Below are 20,035 nucleotides of genomic sequence, written 5' to 3'. Positions count from 1 at the left end.
CCAAAGATTTCCTCTGAGTAATAAATTTTCAAACACTGAGAAAGCAAGCAAAACTAAAAACAAATGAACTTCTCCAGAGTATTAAAACAGCTGCACAAAACTGATTAAGAAAGAATTTTTTTAAATGTCTGCTAATCTTGATCCTTACAACCAAAAAAAAAGTTTTCTTGAGATTAAACTAGAGTTCTGAAGTAACAGGGTCCTTCCACACACTTAAAAGTTTTTCTAAACATCTCTATAAATACCTTTAGCATTTGGGTTTTCTTTTTCTTGAGATGGCATCTCACTATGTTGCCCAGGCTGGTCTTGATCTCCTAGGCTCAAGCAACCCTACCGCCTTAGAGTCCCAAGCAGCTGGGATTACCAGTGTGCACTAAGAAGCCTGGCTCTAAAAATCCCTTTAAAACTTCCTTCGTTATAAACATTACCCACACTTTACATGAAAAAATATCACAGATTAAGAAGTCTGTGTAAATCACACAGTAGCCTAGTTTTGACTCTCCTGGAGACATTCATACAAACCTTTCATTCTTTTGATTTGAAACCCATGAAGGAAGCTATCCATTCCAAATGATACCTACTACCATGAAGCCAAAAAAAAAAAAAAGTGTTAATACAAAAACTAGCCCGACATGGTACCATGCCTGTAGTCCCAGTTTCTCAGGAGACTGAGGTAGGAGGCTGGCTTGAGCCCGAGAAGGGGAGGGTGCAGTAAGCCGAGATCATACCAATGCACCCCAGCTTAGGCAACAGAGCCAGACCCTATCTCAAAAAAAAAAAAAAAAAAAAGTATTAAAATAAATTATTGGCCAGGCACAGTGATTCATGCCACTAATTCCAGCACTTTGGGAGGCTGAGGCAGGAGGATCCACTGAGGCTAGGAGTTCAAGATCAGCCTATGCCACACAGCAAGACCCCCTCATCTTGAACAACAACAACAAAAAATTAGCCAGATATGGTGGTACAGGCCTGCAGTCCTGGCTACTTGAAGGCTGAGGTGGGAAGATCACTTGAGCCCAGCAGTTCAAGGCTGCAATGAGCTATGATCACATCACTGCACTCTAGCCTGGGCAACAGGGTTAGACCCCGTCTCTTAAATAAATAAAAATAAAACTGATAAATAAATAGATAAGTAAAATGAATTCTACTTACAGCTGCACGTCGTACATAAACAGGATGAGAAAGGTGCACATTATTAAGTAGAAATAAAATGGAATCCAATGTGTAGTACTCTCTGGGTTGGCCTTCCTTTCCAGTCCTGAAATAATTAAGGCAAGGATTTTACTCACAACTCTAATTCAACTCTTCAGGCTGGATTCATTTATCTACACAACTTTGCTATCTAACAATGAGTTTAACAGAGCTACCAAAAAAAGTATAAAATCTAATAATGAATAGACTGTCATGATCACAAAAGAAACACAAAGGAAGGCAATGACAAAAAGCAAGAAGTAGGGAAAATACAAAAAATTAATACTCTAAGGTACTACACACTTTTTAGAATCAGGCCCAAATTAGGCTCTGGGCTTTATCAATAGAGAAATCTAACCGGATCCATATTGAAGAGGATCCATAAGAGAAAACAATTAAACTGCTTAGAAGAAGCACAATTATCACTGGAGCTAAATGTGAAAGAAATTTATCCCATGGCTCTTGCTAAATAAGATACGGCTGAACAACATCCTTCACATTCTTACAGTAAACACAACACTGAATTTCAGGGGTATAACTGTTAGGGCATCTCTCAAATTAGACCAATAATGTAAAACCAAAATGCTATTATACCTGTGATAAAACAATGTAGTCTACTAACGGTGCAAGATCTCTAACGCAGGCACCAATAATACCGCATTCCAATTCTAACCTTCCTACTACATTTGCCCCTTCTGTATCTTTGAATCCGTCTGAATATGGCCCACTATAATCAGCCCTAAACCTACTTTTCTAGCTTCTAGTCCCACTTTTTCTCTAAACCAATGTATTTCAAACCACACACCACTATCAATTATTGTACTATGAAACCCAATAAACAGTTAACAATCACATTTTTTCTATTTTCAGAATAGAAGAGAAAAATAATAAAATGCACTGCATGCAATAAGAAGAGTAAGCATTGCTTTCTGTTTTACGTGTGTATATTTACGTGTGTATGTGCACATATAGAAAATAATTTCTTGGTATGATTCACTGTTGAAAAAGTTTAAAATCTACTGTACTAAGCATTCCTTTTACACTGGCTTCACTGAATTGCTGTCAACACATTTACTTTCCAGTTCTTTATGCCTTTAAGCATACAGTTCACTCATCTTGGAAGACTTAATGCATCATTTCACCCAGAAAATTTCTATCTATTCTTTAAAGCTTATTTGTGTGTTCATTCAATCATTCAAGAAAACTTTGTTGGATGTGAACTTGCCAAAGACAATTCTATGGAATCTTCCCTAAATAACTCCAACTAGAAATGACTGCTATCTTCATAAACTATTATAGAAGGCATTTCACATCAACTTACCTGTTTAATCGCCTCTATTCAGACTAAGTTAACCTCCTTTGAGGTAGAAATCAGAGTCTTAGGAATTTTTTTAATCCTCAGATTGAACCACTTCACACCCTAGATTCTCCTTAAGCCATTGTTTAAAGAAAAAAAAATTCATTAAAAATCCAACCAAATGTAATTCTATCTATGCAAATCATTTGAAAGGGTAAAACACCAGAAACTCAGAATGTCATTTGATCAACATTTTATAAAGCTAATTAAATCATAAGACAAAAAAAATTTAAAACCAACCAACAGGCAGGGTGCGGTGTCTCACGCCTGTAATCCCAGCACTTTGGGAAGCAGAGGCGGGCAGATCATTTAAGGTCAGAAGTTCGAGACCTACCTGACCAACATGGTGAAACCACATCTCCACTAAAATACAAAAACTAGCAGGGCATGGTGGCGGGGGCCTGTAATCTCAGCTACTCAGGAGGCTGAGGTAAGAGAATCACCTGAAGCCAGGAGGCGGAGGTTGCAGTGAGCCAAGATCACGCCACTGCACTCCAGCCTGGGCGATGGAGCGAGTCTCCCTCTCAAAAATAAATAAATACATAAATAAATAAATAAATGCCAACCAACAAACTAAATTTCCCTAGTTTTTCATCGACTCTTCACAAAGCTTCCATTCAAAGAAACAAAATGAGTAGGGAAGTTCTAGCTCAAGGTTCTAATTCTACAAGCGACGCACCAATGACAGTGACATCATTAAAAAGACCCCTAATGACTGTTAGACCCGTCTCTATAAGTTTTCCTGAATGACTTAAACTGATAAAACTTCACATGGACCAACATTCCAAAACATTTCCCTTTAAAATACACTTTCGAAAATCACACGCACCATCTATTTCTTAGATCTGTAAAGCTCACTCATTTCACCAACTCCTTAAGACCTCTTTAACACAAACTTTAGCGACTTTTCCCAATTCACCAAATTTCCTTCCGGTCCTAACTTTAGAGTTGATTCCCTTCTCTCTTCTACAGGAATAACCCCCTCCCCAACAACTAAAGGAGATGAAATAAACCAGGAGTTGCAAGGACCAGCGGAGAAGCCTGGAAGAGAGAAAAAATAAAGAACAAAAAGAGGCGACTATGGCACTAGACGGTGTGCTCCTTTGTGCACCTATGTTCAGGTATCCTTGTGCACCAGCCCCACACTTCGCTGGTACACGATACCTATTGGTAAAAATTAACTGTAAAAGTCAGAAACTCCCACGGTACCTTTCTTTGGGCTTCTCAAAAATTTAAAGAGATGAACTGCTCTAGAGCTCCGCCCCTTCTTTCCTTACCCTAAAAGTGCAACTTCTGCTCTAGAGAGAAACTTTCTCCCCGAACACCCGTTTTATCCCATCCCCAGGGGAAACAGGGGGGGAGGGGTTAAGAGGTCGCCTGGGGGCGCCCAACTCTGCCCTGCCACCCTTGGCACAGCCATGCCGGACTTACCCCCAAACTACATAGTTGGTCTTCACATTCTTGGGCCAGGAGAACTCCCCGAAGATCACTTCGTCTCCCTTCACCACAATCTCCTTCTTCTGGATGTTGTACTGTCGCAAGACGCTAAGCACGTCCGCCATCTTCACCCCCCTCGCCTCCGCCGGCCCGGAGCGCCGCCACTGCCGCCGCGCCTGCCTCCTTCTTCCCCTGTCGCCTCGCCCTCTTCCTCCTCCTCCTTCGCCGCCGCGACGAACCAACAGCAGCAGCACTAACAGCCGTCCTCGCCTACGACAGCAGCAGGGGAAGTAGCCACCCAGGCCGCCGAGGACCCCGCGCTATAAGGGAAGGCCCCGCCGCCAGCTGCCCGCGGAGAACGCCTGACTGCGCCCCTCCAGCGCGGCACGTCCGCCGCCAGGGGGAGCCGCGACGGCCTGGAAAAGTGCCCCTCCCAGACTTCAACTCGGCATGGAGCCCACTCACTCGCTGAAACGCTGAGCGCTAGGGCACCGCGCCCACGTACGGCGCACGTACGGGGAACTTTGCCGGGCGCGCGCGCGCGGAGCACGTACCCAGTCCCCCGCGGCGAGCACCCAGCGGCGACAGGTGTGCGCGTACCTGAGCAGTGGGTCTGCACTTCCATCCGCAGCACGTGCCCTGAGTATTTAACGACCTGCCTCGGGTGCGACCAGAGGCTCCTGGGCCCCTGCTTTGGCCGGGATAGAATTTGGCAAGGATTTGTGGAACACTAGAATCACCTTCCTATCTAGATCGGACCCAGGCCTAGCCAAAGACCTCTAGGACTTAGTGATCCGGAGAAGCCCTTTTGAAAGGATGGAGTTCTTGGGGTTGGGGGTTGGGTTGTTTGCCTTTGATGTGGAAAAAAACGAGTTTTGGTTTTTTGTTGGTTTTGAGTAGAAAAGACCGAGTCTAGAAAAAAAAAAAAAAAACAGTTCTGGGTACTACTCTTTGTTAGTTGTTGTTTGACCTTGGTCAAGTTACATAGCTTTTCACAGCATCAATTGGTTAATGAAGAAAATGGGGTTAATACGAAGATAAGGCAAACGCGCCTAGCAAGTCAATAAAATATCCTAAATGTTGAATCCTCCCTCTTCATTCTTTGGATGATGAGTTTTTCCATCGCCATCCCTTCTCCCCACCAATCCCGAAGGGCTGTATTCAAAAGGCTCTGTTCCAAGATGTAAATGGGAAAGTTGCTCTAACAGAAACCCCAAACGGTCCAATTTAGAACACTTCCAGACTACCCAATTTTTCTAATGGAACTCAGAAGGCTCAGTGGTGTCCTTGACATGCGTTTTGAGACGGTTAAGATAAATCAATATACTATGGCCAACCAAACACATCCTATGGGATTGTTTTATTTATTTTGCCATGTCAGAAGGAAAAAAGAGGCAACTTTGTGATTGACATAACGAAATTCCTTGACCTGTTTTGAAAAAAAGTCAATCTTTTCACAACACAGAGGACTACAGATACAGAAGTATGTGGTTCATTTCCTATATGATCTGTAGCCATTCTGCAACTGTGAGTTTGTGAAATTTTTTTCTGTTCCACTAATGTTTTCACCCCATAATATTCTCCTGAATCTCACCCAAAACACACACATTATAAAGAACTGGCTACTCTTATCTACCACCACACTCTCTGTTCATACGTGTATCAGAGCACCCAGTACCATATTACTTCCCTTTATAGTTTACTTGCCCTCATCCACAAAACTGAAACACCATAGACCTGTGTTATCATATCCTACTGTCTAACACGTTATTTGGAACATATTAGTAATAGATGGATGAATTTAATAAATTGATGGAAGCTCCTAGTAAATAACAAGTTAATACATGGATGGAAGCTTCTAATAAATGTTGAAGTAATAAATGGAAAGATAAGCTCAAGGAAGCCAAGATTTCATGATTAGGAGGGTTGACTATAGTCCCTTCAAATGATACTTAATTTTATTTCATACTCAAATAATGATCGAAGTCTCTCTTTTGTATGTTTTTTAGGTTAATGAATTTTAAAAAGTGGTAAGGTAAGTCATTAGTAATTTGTTGCTTTTAACAGTTAAAGCATTGAAATTTGTAGATCATTTTTTCCTGACCAGCCTGGGCAACATACCTAGACCCTGTGTCTACAAAAGCAATTTTAGATCATTTTTGTTTTTATATAAGTACCCTTATAATTGCCCTACCAATACTGGTTCATCAGAGGATGTCAAAATACAATAAAAGGCAAGATTAATGGTAGAGCTGAAAATTTTAAAAATTAATTAGAAAAAAACAGAAAAATAATGTGGTTTCTTTGTCTTGGGCAAAAGCAGTCCACATCTCCAGATATTAGCTCCTGAAGAATTCCTAAAAATATTTAGTTTTAAGTCTTCTGTTAGAATAAATGCCCAGCAATCAGAAGAAAGTGGTATGTTTAGTTGGAAACGATGGATCCAACATCATTACCTCGGAGTTTAAACCACTACGTCAATTGCTAACAGTACCCGATAAGGTTCTTTCCACCAATGCTCAAGAGCAGTTTTATTCTGGTTCCTTTTCCAAAGGACCAAATCCCCAGGTTTTAGATCAATCAAAGTCTGTTTAGGCAAGTATTTTGGAAATGCACTTGAATCTACTAGTGATAATTTGGCAGGTATCATAAGTCTCATGAAGCATTTATTTATATTACTCTGTAATGGTAGAACCTAGGATTGGAAGTAAAATTTTCAAATACATGGGTAGGGGGAGGCTGTTAATTCAAGAAGAGATAATCTGTGGGTTCCAGAAGGGGTTAATTTATTGTCATCAATCAATCATGACTAATGGCAATTTGAAGGACCATGAAATTTCTGTTCTTTGAACGTGTTGATAATTTAAGTTTTAGGACTCTGTTAGTTCTCTTTACTTTTCCTAAAGTTTGAGGGAAATCAGTGTGTGGAGTTATAGCTCCCTAGCAAGGAAAAACCTCAGTCCATCCAGAGAGTAAGCAAACAACAACATAGTCATAGTTTATTCCAGGGAATTATTATGGGTTGGGTACTTTAGGTAGGTTAATTATTTATTTGATGTATTTGATATATATAGGCTTATTCAGATTGTTTCTTCTTGTGTGAGTTTTGGCAGATTGTGTGTTTCAGGGGGTTCCATTTTATCTAGGTTATGAAATTAGTGGTATATATATAGTTGTTCACAGCATTTGTTATTAACCTTTTAATGTTCATGTCATCTATGGAAATGTCCCCTCTTTTATTTCTGATTTTAGTAATTTGTGTCCTCTCTCTTCTTAGCGTGGCTAAAAGGTTCATTGATTTCATTGACCTTTTCAAAGAACCAGCTTTTGGTGTGATTACTGATTTTTTTACTTTCAGTTTTACCAGTTTATGCTTTAACTTTTATTATTTCTTTTCTTTTGCTTACTTTAGATTTAATTTGCTCTTCTCTTTCTAGTTTCCTGAGGTAGAAGTTTAGATTATTGATTTTTAGGTCTTTCTTCTTTTCTAATGTATACATTTAATGCTACAAATTTCCCTCTAAACACTACTTTGCTTCCTCCCATACACTTTGGTAAGTTATGTTTTTATTTTCTTGTAGCTCAAAATATTTTAAATTTTATCTTGAGATTTCTTCTTTGACTTATGTGTTATTTAGAAGTGGATTGTTTAAACTCGACATATTTTGGAATTTTCTAGCTATCTTCCTATTACTGATTTCTAGTTTAATTTCATTGTGGTCTGAGAGTAGATATTGTATGATTTATATAATTTTAAATTTGCTAAAGTGTGTTTTATGGCCCAAAATGTGGTCTGTCATGGCGAATGTTCCTTGCATGTTTAGGAAGAATGTTTATTCTGCTGCTGTTGAATAGTCTATAGATAGCAACTCTATTAAGATGACCGATGGTGTTGTTGAGTTCAATTACGTCCTTATTGATTTTTCTGCCTGCTAGTTCTGTTCATATCTGATACAGGGGTATTGAAATCTTCCGCTGTAATAATGGATTCATCTATTTTTCCTTGTAGTTCCATCAGTTTTTTGCCTTATATAATTTGACTCTCTGTTGTTAAGCAGAACTGACCCTTTATCATTACGTAATGTTCTTCTTTATCCCAACAAACTTTTCTTGCTTTGAAGTCTGCTCTGTCTGAAATTAAAATAGGTACTCCTACTTTTTTTTGATTAGTGTTAGCATGATGTATTTTTCTCCATTTATTTACTTTTTATCTATAGGTGTATTTATATTTAAAGTGGGTTTCTTGTGGACAACATAGAGTAGGGTCTCATATTTTTGAACCACTCTGACAATCTCTTTTCATTGTTGCAGTTAGACCATTGATGTTCAAAGTGATTATTGATAAAGTTAGACTAATACTGTATTCGTTATTGCTTTCTATTTGTTGCCCTTGTTCTGTGTTCCTATGTATGTCTGCCACAATTTTTCTGCTCTGTGTGTGTGTGTGTGCGCGTGCGCGAACGCACGTGTGTGTGTGTGTGTGTGTGTTAGAGAGAGACCGGGTCTTGCTCTGTAATCCAGGCTGGAACCTAATGGTATGATCACAGCTCACTGTGGCTTCAAACTCTTGGGCTCCAGTGATCCTCCCAGGGAAACCTCTAGAGTAGCTGAGACTACAGGTTTACACCACTGCACCCAGCTAAATTTTAAATTTTTTATAGATATAGGGACCCACTTTTTTTTTCAGGCTGGTATCAGATTCCTAGGCTCAAGCAATCCTCCTGCCTCAGCCTCCCAAAATGCTGGGATTATAGGCCTGAGCCCCTATGCCCAGCTGTTTGGGGTTTTAATTGAGCATTTTATATGTTTGCATTTTGTCTCTCTCCCTCCCTTCCTCCCTCTCTCTCTCTCTCTTTCTTTCTCTTTCTCTCTTTCTCTCTCTCTCTGTCTGTCCCTTTCTTTCCTTCTTTGCTTCTTTTCTTTTCGTTTCCCTTTCTTTCTTTCTTTCTTTCTTTCTTTCTTTCTTTTCTTTCTTTCTTTCTTTCTCTCTCTCTCTCCTTCTTTTTCTTTCTGAGGTGGAGTCTCACTCTGTCACCCAGGCTGGAGTGCACTGGCGCGATCTTGCCTCACTGCAGCCTCCATCTCCCAAGTTCAACTGATTCTCCTGCCTCAGCTTCCCGAGCAGCTAGGATTACAGGTATGCACCACCACACCCAACTAATTTTTTGTATTTTTAGTAGAGATGGGGTTTCACCATGTTGGCTGGGGCTAGTCTCAAATTCCTGACCTCAGGTGACCTACCCACCTTGGTCTCCCAGAGTGCTGGAATTCCAGGTGTCAGCCACTACACCCGGCCAGTTTGAAGAGTTTAAAAATCTTTATTGCTTCAAATATTTCTTCTTTTTCTTTCTTCTCCTTCTGATATTCCCATTATATGTACATTATACCTTTTATAGTTGTCCCATAGTCCTTGAATATTCTGTTCTGGTTTTTTTGTTTTGTTTTGAGATGGATTCTCGCTCTGTCACCCAGGTTGGAGTGCAGTGGTGCAATCTCGGCTCACTGCAACCTCCGCCTCCGCAGTTCACGCCATTCTTCTGCCTCAGCCTCCCAAATATCTGAGACTACAGGCGCCTGCCACCACGCCCAGCTAATTTTTATTTTATTTTATTCTTTAGTAGATATGGGGTTTCACCGTGTTAGCCGGGATGGTCTCGATCTCCTGACCTGGTCATCCGCCCATCTGGGCCTCCCAAAGTTCTGGGATTACAGGACTGAGCCACCGCGCCCGGCCCCATTCTGTTTTTTCAATCTTTGTTCTCTTTGCTGTTCAGTTTTGGAGTTTTCTGGTGAGAGATCCTTTAACTTGGAGATTCTTTCCTCAGCCATTTCGTTCTACTAATAAGCCCACCAAAGGCGTTCATCATTTCTCTTATAGCGGTGTTTTTGGGGTTTTTTTATCTCTAGCATTTTTTTTTTCAGGTTTTCATTCCTCTGCTTATATTGCCCATCTGTTCTTGCATACTGTCTACTTTATCCACTAAGACCCTTAGCATATTCATCATTGTTTTAAATTCTTGGTCTAATAATTCCAACATCTCTGCTCATGTCTGGTTCTGATGCTTGCTCTGTCTCTCCAACTTCTGTTTTTTTTCCTTTTAGTATGTAATTTTTTTTCTTAATAGCTGGACATGATATACCAGGGGAAAGGATAGACCAGGTGCTGTAAATAGGTCTTTAATAACATGGTGGTAAGTTGTGGGGGAGAACAAGTGCTCTGCAGTTCTATGATTAGGTCGCAGTCTTTTTTTTTTTTTTTTTTTGAGACGGAGTCTCGCTCTGTCACCCAGGCTGGAGTGCAGTGGCCAGATCTCAGCTCACTGCAAGCTCCGCCTCCCGGGTTCACGCCATTCTCCTGCCTCAGCCTCCCGAGAAGCTGGGACTACAGGCGCCGCCACCTCGCCCGGCTAGTTTTTTGTATTTTTTTTTTTTTTTTTTAGTAGAGACGGGGTTTCACCGTGTTAGCCAGGATGGTCTCGATCTCCTGACCTCGTGATCCGCCCGTCTCGGCCTCCCAAAGTGCTGGGATTACAGGCTTGAGCCACCGCGCCCGGCCAGGTCGCAGTCTTTTAATGAACCTATGCCTCTGGACTGTGGACTTAGTTCCCTCCTGCTTCCACCCTTAGGTGGGACAGGCTAGCTAAAGCAGGCTAGACTTAGTGTTTTCCTTCCCCCAAGTCACTGAGGCTCTGAAAAAAACTCCAGCAGGTTAGACTCTAGTTAACTAGTTTTTGCTGAGGGCAGGCCTTGTTAAGAATAACATAGTCGGCCAGGCGCGGTGGTTCACGCCTGTAATCCCAGCACTTTGGGAGGCCGAGACGGGCGGATCATGAGGTCGGGAGATCAAGACCACCCTGGATAACACGGTGAAACCCCGTCTCTACTAAAAATACAAAAATTAGCCGGGCGCAGTGGCTGGCCCCTGTAGTCCCGGCTACTCGGGAGGCTGAGGCAGGAGAATGGCGTGAACCCAGGAGGCGGAGCTTGCAGTGAGTGGAGATGGCACCACTGCACTCCAGCCTGGGCGACAGAGAGCGAGACTCCGTCTCAAAAAAAAAAAAAAAAAAAAAAAAAAAGAATAACATAGTCCTCTAGTCTATTTCAGAATGATTCATTTTCCCTCCCCCTGCTGAAAACAAGTGGGGATTTTCCTAACATACTTATTGTGAGAATCAGGTCAAGCTCCTGGGGATGAGTCACAAAATTGTGAGTCCCCTACACCCACTTGACTGGATCCCCCTGGAATTTTTAACTCTCAGACTTGACCACGCTAAGCATCCAGCAATTCGTTGATTACAGTTTAGAAGTTCGTATCCTGGCACTGGTTCTGTGGCCATTTCCGCTCATGAGTCCCTGCTCAGATAAGCTGTGAATCCCTGTACTCATCTGTCTGTCTCTCCAATATTGGGGGCAGTGTTTGCCCTGTATCTTCCTGTCTTTCACCGATCCAAGAAAAGTTGATTTTTCAATCTATTCAGTTTTTTTTTTAATGTTACGACAAAATGACAACTTCCAAATTCCTTACATATGGAAATAGACATATATGTTTTTTACTTAGAAACTGTTCAGGCTTCAAAACATTGTTTATTGATTAAATTAATCATTTGTATAATGTCTTGAACGTAGTTAAGGATCTGAAATTTACCACATTTGCTCTCACAGTAAGTACTTATTGTAGCACTGTAAGAATTTTCTAAAATTTACCCCTAAAAAGATATTATTACTCTTGCATTGCATGAATACAATCACAAATATTTTATTTATATATGTATACACACATATTTACATTTATATATGGAAAGTTAAACATGTCATAGAAGCAATGATAATTTATTTAACTCATAAAACCAACATAGGAAATATAGGAAGTTTAAATCATGAGAAGTTTAACTGTGGTCCTGTTCAAAACAAAATATTGTATTGATATTACTTTTATATGGTATTGAAATTTAAAGATTCTGAATCATGCTAAAAGTTCTTCTTTTCTCTTGGAAATAACTAAGGACTTGTCTTTTTACCTTGTAAGTGTGGTAACAAGGGCTATTCAGTAAATTCAGGGCTCACAAACACCCAGAGTTTGATGGCCTTTTTAGTGTAAATGCTGCCAAAATGAGTACTTTGATGACTTTTTTGTTTGCTTTTACGTGATCGTTTATCTAAACTATGTATTCTTAGAGTGAGCACACAATGACTGAATGTTTTGGTTCTTTGTTTTGTTTTTTGATTGGTTAATCTTTAGAATTTTCTAGGAGAGGAATAAAACAGAAAGAGAAACAGAACAAGAGGAGAGAGTTGACTTCAGATAAATATAAAATTACCACCTTAAAAGGCTAATTATGCTTTCTCTGAGAAAAAGAGAAAGTTTAGATATGGAAATACTCATTTTAACATGTACACACACAAAAGAGCATTATAATAGCTGATTTAAAGAACAACTTGGGCTTTGGACAATTTTATCCACCCATACAGTGAAAAACCCAACACTTATTTATTTTCAAAGTAAGAACACAAAGGATGTCTCCTACATTAAATGAAATACTCTGTTTTTTAGACAAACAAGAAAATTTCCTCATGAAGGCTTCCTCACTTTTTGCTCTAAAGCACCTCTCATATGAACAATCTTATTCTTGTCAAAAATAGCTAAAGTGGGTATTGTAATCCCAGATTGTCTCTGGTAAAACTGTACCAGTTAGATAAACATACAAGTTAATATTATAGTGTGAAAACATAAGGGAAGTATGTTTTGTCAAGAAGGAAGCAGGTTTTAATTAAGAAGGCCTTATGAGTACTGCAATGTTCCCTAAAATGGCATTTGTGTAACTCATGTCTTTATAAATTGGCTAAAGGTTAATGGTCACCAAACATGGGGTGGACAAACCTCCTGATTCCAAGCAGATAAAATTTTAAAAAGTATGAACACAAAGACAAAATTAAGGAGGATGTCTTTGTATAATTTGTAATGGAGACTCAAGGCAAAGTTGGTTCAAAGACAGTGGTCTGAGGAGACCTTCTGAACTTCCCAGCCCCCAGGGCCAGCACAAGGATAGAACTGTAGGGCCTCTGCCTGGCATCTTCTTGTAGACTTTTTCTCTAAAGTTGACAAATTGGTAAGCAGACGGACCATAAAAGGAACTGCTGGAAGACTAGACAACAGTTTCGCCAAGGAACGTTACAAGTCTGATCAGATAATGGAAGGATGCCAGGGTACCTCATTCCTAAGAAAACAAAATAAAATTCAACATGAAGAACTTCAATAAAATATTGGAGCTCAATTCAGTATAAACTTACCTCCTCCCTGTGTGCCTGGGGGCCTTAGTCAGGAGAAGACACAAGATTCCAGATGTGATGTCCACACTAGAGAGTTCAGGATCTTAGCCTGCAGCAGCAAAGTCTCAGCTGAATCTTGGTGGAAACTTCACTTCTGCCAATGACTTGCAAACAAATATCATCAGGGGCACACTGTAGGCAGAGTTAGTTCACCACAGGCCCTGAGCATTCCTGCATGTTCTTGCTGAGGATGCCAAATTGCAGAACTATCTTTCTGCTGATTCTGAGTAGTTGCTGTAGCTCATCACATAGGTAACGAAATACATGAAGGTAGCTGCAGCATTGAGACAGCCACGTGGGAAGGAGTCCTTGGAGAAACTCCAACCAGCCTGCCCACAGAGGTGGAGCCTCAGGAAGTTCATGATGTTTGCAGCAGCAGAGAGCCTGGCCCCATCTCTTCTGTGTGGAAACTGGGATTTGAACTGCTGAGTAGGAAGCGCTCTAGCAGGGACTCTGGCCTAGCAAGAGTCCCTGTTTCCCCATTTTCTTCCTTTTCACCCGATAAAACCCTATCTTACTCACCATTCAAATTGTCTGCGAGCCTGCATTTTCATGGCCGTGGGACAAGGAACCCCATCTTTAGCTGAACTAAGGAAAAGTCCTACAACATCATGACTACTGCTCATTCACCAGGTGAAGAGGCCTGGCTTGATTGCATCTTGCTGTAATATTCGTTCCTACATCTTTGGTCCTGGGTAATTATCTTAAAAAATAACCCACTGTGGGGGCCGGGCACAGATTACAGGGCTGGGATTACAGGCTCACCCCTGTAATTCCAGTACTTTGGGAGGCCAAGGCGGGCAGATCAGATTGAGACCATCCTGGGGTGAAACCCTGTCTCTACTAAAAATACAAAAATTAGCCGTGGTGACACGTGCCTATAGTCCCAGCTACTTGGGAGGCTGAGTCAGGAAAATCACTTGAACCTAGGAGGAGGAGGTTGCAGTGAGCCAAGATGGTGCCACTGCACTCCAGCCTGGCGACAGAGCGAGACTCTGTCTCAAAAAAAAAAAAAAGAAAAGAAACAAAAAACAATGTGGGTCGGGTGCGGTGGCTCATGCCTGCAATCCCAACACACTGGTAGGCCAAGGCAGGCAGATTGCGTGAGTCCAGGAGTTTGAGACCAGTCTGGGCAACATGGCGAAACCCCATCTCTACAAAAAGTACAAAATCAGATTGTTCTGGTAGTGTGTACCTGTAGTCCCAGCTACTTCGATGGGGCTGAGGTGGGAGGATGGCTTGAGCCTGGGAGATCAAGGCTACAGTGAGCTGAGATCATGGCACTGCACTCCAGCCTGGGTGACAGAGTGAGACAGTGTCTCAAAAATAATAATAATAATAATAACCCACTATATACTGCTGTCATCTGACCTTCCATGCCTCCCTGTTGGAACTGGGGCTCAGGAAACCAGGGCAAATACGTTGACACTCTGGTTACTGCTTTCAGTAATAAAGCCCTTCATTGTTGATCCAAGTGTGTTGTCTCTGTGTCAGCATTCATGAAACTTGCAAAAACTAATCTGTCAGCTTGCAAGGAGAATAAAATCTCTGATTCTTCACAGTTCTTGATCAGGAGGTGGCAAATTCTTTACTGTAAAGAGCTAAATATTAAATATTTTAGGGTTTGTGGCCACATAAGGGCTCTGTGAAGTATTTTTCTGTATTGGTTTGTTTTGAAACAACTTTTTAAAATGTACAAATTTCCGGGTGCAGTGGCTCACAGCTGTATCCCAGCACTTTGGAAAGCTGAGGTGGCAGGGTGGCTCGAGCCCAGGAATTTGAGTGCAGCCTGAGGAGCATAACAAGACCCCATCTCTACAAAAACTAAAACATTAGCTGGGCATGGTGGCACACATCTGTAGTCCCTGCTACTTGGGATGCCGAGGTGGGAGGATTGCTTCAGCCCAGAAGGTCGAGGCTGCAGTGAGCTGAGATTGCACCATCACACTCCAGCCTGGGTGACAGAGCAAAGACTCTGTCTCAAGGTAAAAAAAAAAAAAAAAAAAAAAGTAATAATCTTTCTTAGCTTTTAGGCCGTACAAAAACAGACCACAGATAGGATTTGGCTCCAGTTTGCTGACCCCTGCTTTTAACACACATTTTTTAGTCAAACAGAGTTAAGTTTATTGACTGTTTGCTATAATTGAGACCACATATTATGTGTATCTGTGTGGTATTTCTGTAAGAAGGTGTTAGACTAGACCTGTTCAATTTTGGTTTTGTATAAGGTAATTTTGGAAAGCATTCAATGATATGGGGCTTTGCTGTGTAATGGTTCCTATCACAAAGCGAGGGTAATTTTATGATTGGGTCTCTTAATTTTCTCTAGAATAGAGATCGGGAAACTTTTTCTGGAAAGAGTCAGATAAAAAATATTTTAGGCTTTTGCGAGCTACATGTGATTTCATTCATATATTCTTCTTTGTTTGTTTAACTCTTTAAAAAATGTTTAAACTATTCTAACATAATGTTTGTTAAAACATGGGTCAGGAGTTACTTCCTCTGATATGCCTTCCCAAATTCTCAAATTCAGTGTAGATTTCCCTCCCATGTATTCTCTTAGATTTTCATGAATGCTAGATTCATTTCTATACTGCTCACTACAGTGCCTGGCATATGGTGGACACATAATGTTTATTGAATGCAGGAATAAGAGTTTATTTGTGGAATCCCGTCACTTAATGGTGAGAGACAATATAGGAATGGGAAATGGCCAGACTATATATAACAACAGAATTCTGACTCATAACTGCTGCAGCAAACAGATTTGGCCTGCAGAGTTGTATTTTTCTTTATTTAGAAGGTGGGAAGAATAAAGTGAGGCTAAAACTGTAAGTGGCAAAGAAGTAGAAGTCACTCAAAGTGGTCATTTGGGGATTGGTGTTAAGCTATGATTATTACTGATTGGTCTTGTTTTGTCTTATTTTGTTTTTTAGAGACAGAGTCTTGCTCTGTTGCCCAGACTGGAGTACAGTGGTGATCATAGCTACTGCAACCTCAGACTCCTGGGCTCAAGCGATCATTCTACCTCAGCCTCCCAAGTAGCTGGGACTATAGGCACACACCTGGCTAACTTTTTATTTTGTGTAGAGACAGGGTCTCCCTTTGTTGCCTAGGCTGATTTCAAACTTCTGGCTTTAAGCAATCCTCCTGCCTTGGCCCCCCAAATTGCTGGAATTACAGATGTGAGCCCCATACCCAGTCCTTGTTTTGTCTTGATTCATTATGGTCACAGAGTGGTTTTATCTGGTTGTTGGTACTCTGAATTTATTTTTATTTAACAGGAGAATGTAATGATCTAGCTGTTAGTGCCAGTCCAGATTCTGAATGGCAGAGGCTGCTCTTCACTTTGTCTATAAGTAGGGGGAGTTGAACAGACTTCTATCACTACTGCAGTCCTGACTATGCCCATATCAGATCCCCTATCAGATAGCAAACAGCTTGCTAGGTCTTTGTTCAGTGTTTGGACCATGTAGTGGAGCTTTGGTAACATGGGTACTAGAGACTTGTGATTAAATCTCATTACCATCACTGTTAAGTATAGCTTTGTGTGGGAATTTTACAGAGAAAAGGACTTAGAGACTTACTGAATCGAAACTTATGTCTCAGGAACTCTAAGGATATAAGTAACTTTAAAAAAAGAAATGGAACAATAGTTTTTTATGTTGAATAAAATAACAATTGAATATTGTGTTGGTCAGGGTTCTCCAGAGAAATAGAATATATATAAAGAGATTTATTGAAAGGAATTCACTCACATGATTATGGAGGCTGGCAAGTTTAATATCTGCTGAACCAATGTTCTAGTTGGAGTCCAAAGGCCAGAAAGCTTCTGCAGAACCAAGGAGATTCAATTGTCCAGTTTGAAGGCCATCAGGCAGGAAGAGCTAATATTCAGTTCCAAGGCCATCCAGCAGGAGAATTCTTTCGTACCTGGAGGAGAGTCATCATTTTGTCCTATTCAGACCTCCAACTGATTTGATAAAGCCCACACACATTGTGGAGGGCAATCTGCTTTACTCGGTCTTCAAATTTAAATGTTAATTTCTTTCCAAAATGTGCTCACAGAAACACCTACTGGCCAAATACCTGGGCATCCATGGTCTGGTCAAGTTGACACATAAAACTAACTATTACCTATATTGGATTTTGTTTTGGTTTTGTTTTGTTTTGTTTTCAGAATTTAGTTGAGCTTGACTCAACATGCATCTCCTAGCATAAATTGTACCTGTATTGATAATTGTTCTGAGGTGCTCCAATAATATAGGGATCTGTTGGGGCTGTGGGATGATGGTCTGATCTCAGTCTGGTTGGCTACTGGTACAGCAGAAAAATAACAAACATGTTGAATTTCCAATGAAAAGAAGAAGCAAACCCAATTCAATAAAAACTTTAAAGAATATCTAATAAATAGCCTTTGCCAAACCAAGGAAAGAAAGTAGAGGGCAGTAAAAGTAAGGCATATGACAGAAATAGATTTGTTGGTTTATTTGCTTTTCAACACGGATTTTTAAACATGGAAGCACAGATCTAAGTCATGCTTGCTTTTTTAAACCAACAAACTAAAATTTTGAACATGGCTAAATTTCAAATCCGATTAAATAAAAAATATTCTATATGGAAAGCATGTAATAGCTTTTGTCTTCGGCCTCACCACCTGTAGCGCTCTTCCCCTTCCCTTCTCCCTCTGCCCCCACCTTGTCTGCCTAACTCTTACTCTTGTTAAAACTTTAGGTTACAAGTTCTTCTTCTGCCATTCCTTCCCAAATATCAATTTCAATTTAGGTTTTCCTCTTATGTATTATCCTAGATTTTCATGAATGCTAGTGTCATTTCTGTGCTGTTCACTACAGTGCCTGGCACATGGTGAGCACATAAAATTTATAGAATGCAGGAACAAGAGGGTTACTATGGAATCCCATCATTTAATGGTGAGGGACTGAATGTATAAATGGATAATGGGCAGAACATACATGACAATAAAACTCCAACTTCGAGCAAACAGACCAGAACAATTAGAACTTGGCTAATGACTACCAGCTTTCCAAATATGCTCCTCAAACCAGTTACATAGGATGCTTCCCTTCCAGTTGGCCTACCTTCACTTCTTCATGCCAGCAACTTCTTTTTTTTTTGAGATGGAGTCTCACTCTGTCACCCAGGATGCAATGCAGTGGCGCCATCTTGGCTTACTGCAACCTCCACCTCCCATGTTCAAGCAGTTCTCCTGCCTCAGCCACCAGAGTAGCTGCGAGTACAGGCATGCGCCACCATGCCTGGCTAATTTTTTTGTATTTTTAGTAGAGACGGGGTTTCACCATATTGGCCAGGCTGGTCTCGAACGCCTGACCTTGTGATCCACCTGCCTCAGCCTCCCAAAGTGCTGGGATTACAGGCGTGAGCCACCACTTTTAAAATGCACAACCTGATATTTTGATACATGTATATGTCTTAGTCCATTTTCTATTGCTTATAACAGAATATCTGAAGCTGAGCAATTTGTATATAAAGTATTTCTTACAGTATTGAATGCTGAGAAGTGCAAGGTCAAGAGGTCACATCTGGTAATGACCTTCTTGCTGGTGGGAACTCTCTGCAGATTCCTCAAGCCATGTAGGACATCATGGGACAAGGGAGTGGAGAACTCTGTTTCATAAAGTTGCCAGTTCTACTCCCATGATCACCCATTAATCCATTCATTCATGTTCCAGTTCTCATGCCCAGCCATCTCTCAAAGGCCCCACCTCTCAACACTGCCACATTGGAGAGTTTCAATATATGTGTCAGAGGGGACAAACATTCATTCCCAAGCATGATACAGTGTATAATAACTATCACAATCAAGCTAATTAACATAACCACCACCTTTCACATTTACCATTTTCTTTTCTATTTCCTTTTCTTCTCTTTCTTCCTTTTTCTTTCTCTTTCTTTACAGACAGAGTCTCTGTTGCCCAAGTTGGAGTGCAGTGACATAATCTTGGCTCACTGCAACCTCTCCCTCCCAGGTTCAAGTGATTCTCCTGTCTCAGCCTCCCGAGTAGCTGGGATTACAGGCACGTGCTACCGCGCCCTGATAATTTTTGTATTTTTAGTTGAGATGGGGTTTCATCATATTGGCCAGGCTGGTCTTGAACTCCTGATCTCAGCTGATCTGCCCATCTCAGATACTCAAAAAGTGCTGGAATTACAGGTGTGAGCTACCGCACCGGCCCCATTTTCTTTCTTTGTGTGCGGGTGTGAGAACACAAGACCTACCCTCTTAGCAAATTTCAAGCATACATTGCAATTTTCCTAACTATAGTCATATTGCTGTACTTTAGCTCTCTAGAACTTACCTGTCTCGTATAATTGAAACTCTATACCCTTTGACAAACATCTCCCCACTTCCGCCTTCCCCCAGGCTCTGGCAACCACCGTTCTACTGTCTGCTGACATATTTCTTAACTTGCTATTGCAATCATCACAACTGTACCAAAAATAATCATCACTTCTGTAGCTACCCCATGAAGCACAAATAAGTTGAAAATTATCAATATATTTATTAATATATTATGCTGAATTCAAGCATAACACTTTGTTCTGAAGTACTTACATTCTGAAATCCTTAAAAAAATCTGTACAGTGAATTCTGTGCTTGATATAGTCCATCTATACTGTATTAAAATTAAATTATAACATGATCGGTTCACCTCATAATGATCTTTATTTTGTAAAATAATT

The 20,035-nt window shown here is 40.7% G+C and overlaps 1 protein-coding gene across 1 annotated transcript in view; it reads right to left on the bottom strand.

The window, feature by feature from the left end:
- Positions 1-4,511, bottom strand: part of CDC73 (cell division cycle 73) — a 143,482-nt gene extending 138,971 nt beyond the window's left edge. The window contains exons 1-2 of the mRNA XM_033200509.1: positions 3,980-4,511; positions 1,153-1,258 (exon numbers count right to left, since the gene is read on the bottom strand). Of these exons, the coding sequence (XP_033056400.1) occupies positions 1,153-1,258; positions 3,980-4,110 (237 nt within the window). The 5' untranslated portion in view covers positions 4,111-4,511. The remainder of the gene's footprint in view (positions 1-1,152; positions 1,259-3,979) is intronic.
- Positions 4,512-20,035: the final 15,524 nt, after the last annotated feature.

The sequence above is a fragment of the Trachypithecus francoisi genome, unplaced genomic scaffold, assembly GCF_009764315.1.
Source record: "Trachypithecus francoisi isolate TF-2019V2 unplaced genomic scaffold, Tfra_2.0 Lachesis_group5, whole genome shotgun sequence".
Lineage (NCBI taxonomy): Eukaryota > Metazoa > Chordata > Mammalia > Primates > Cercopithecidae > Trachypithecus > Trachypithecus francoisi.
Note: the sequence above shows the minus strand (reverse complement) of the source record. Positions and strands in the feature narration are given on the sequence as shown.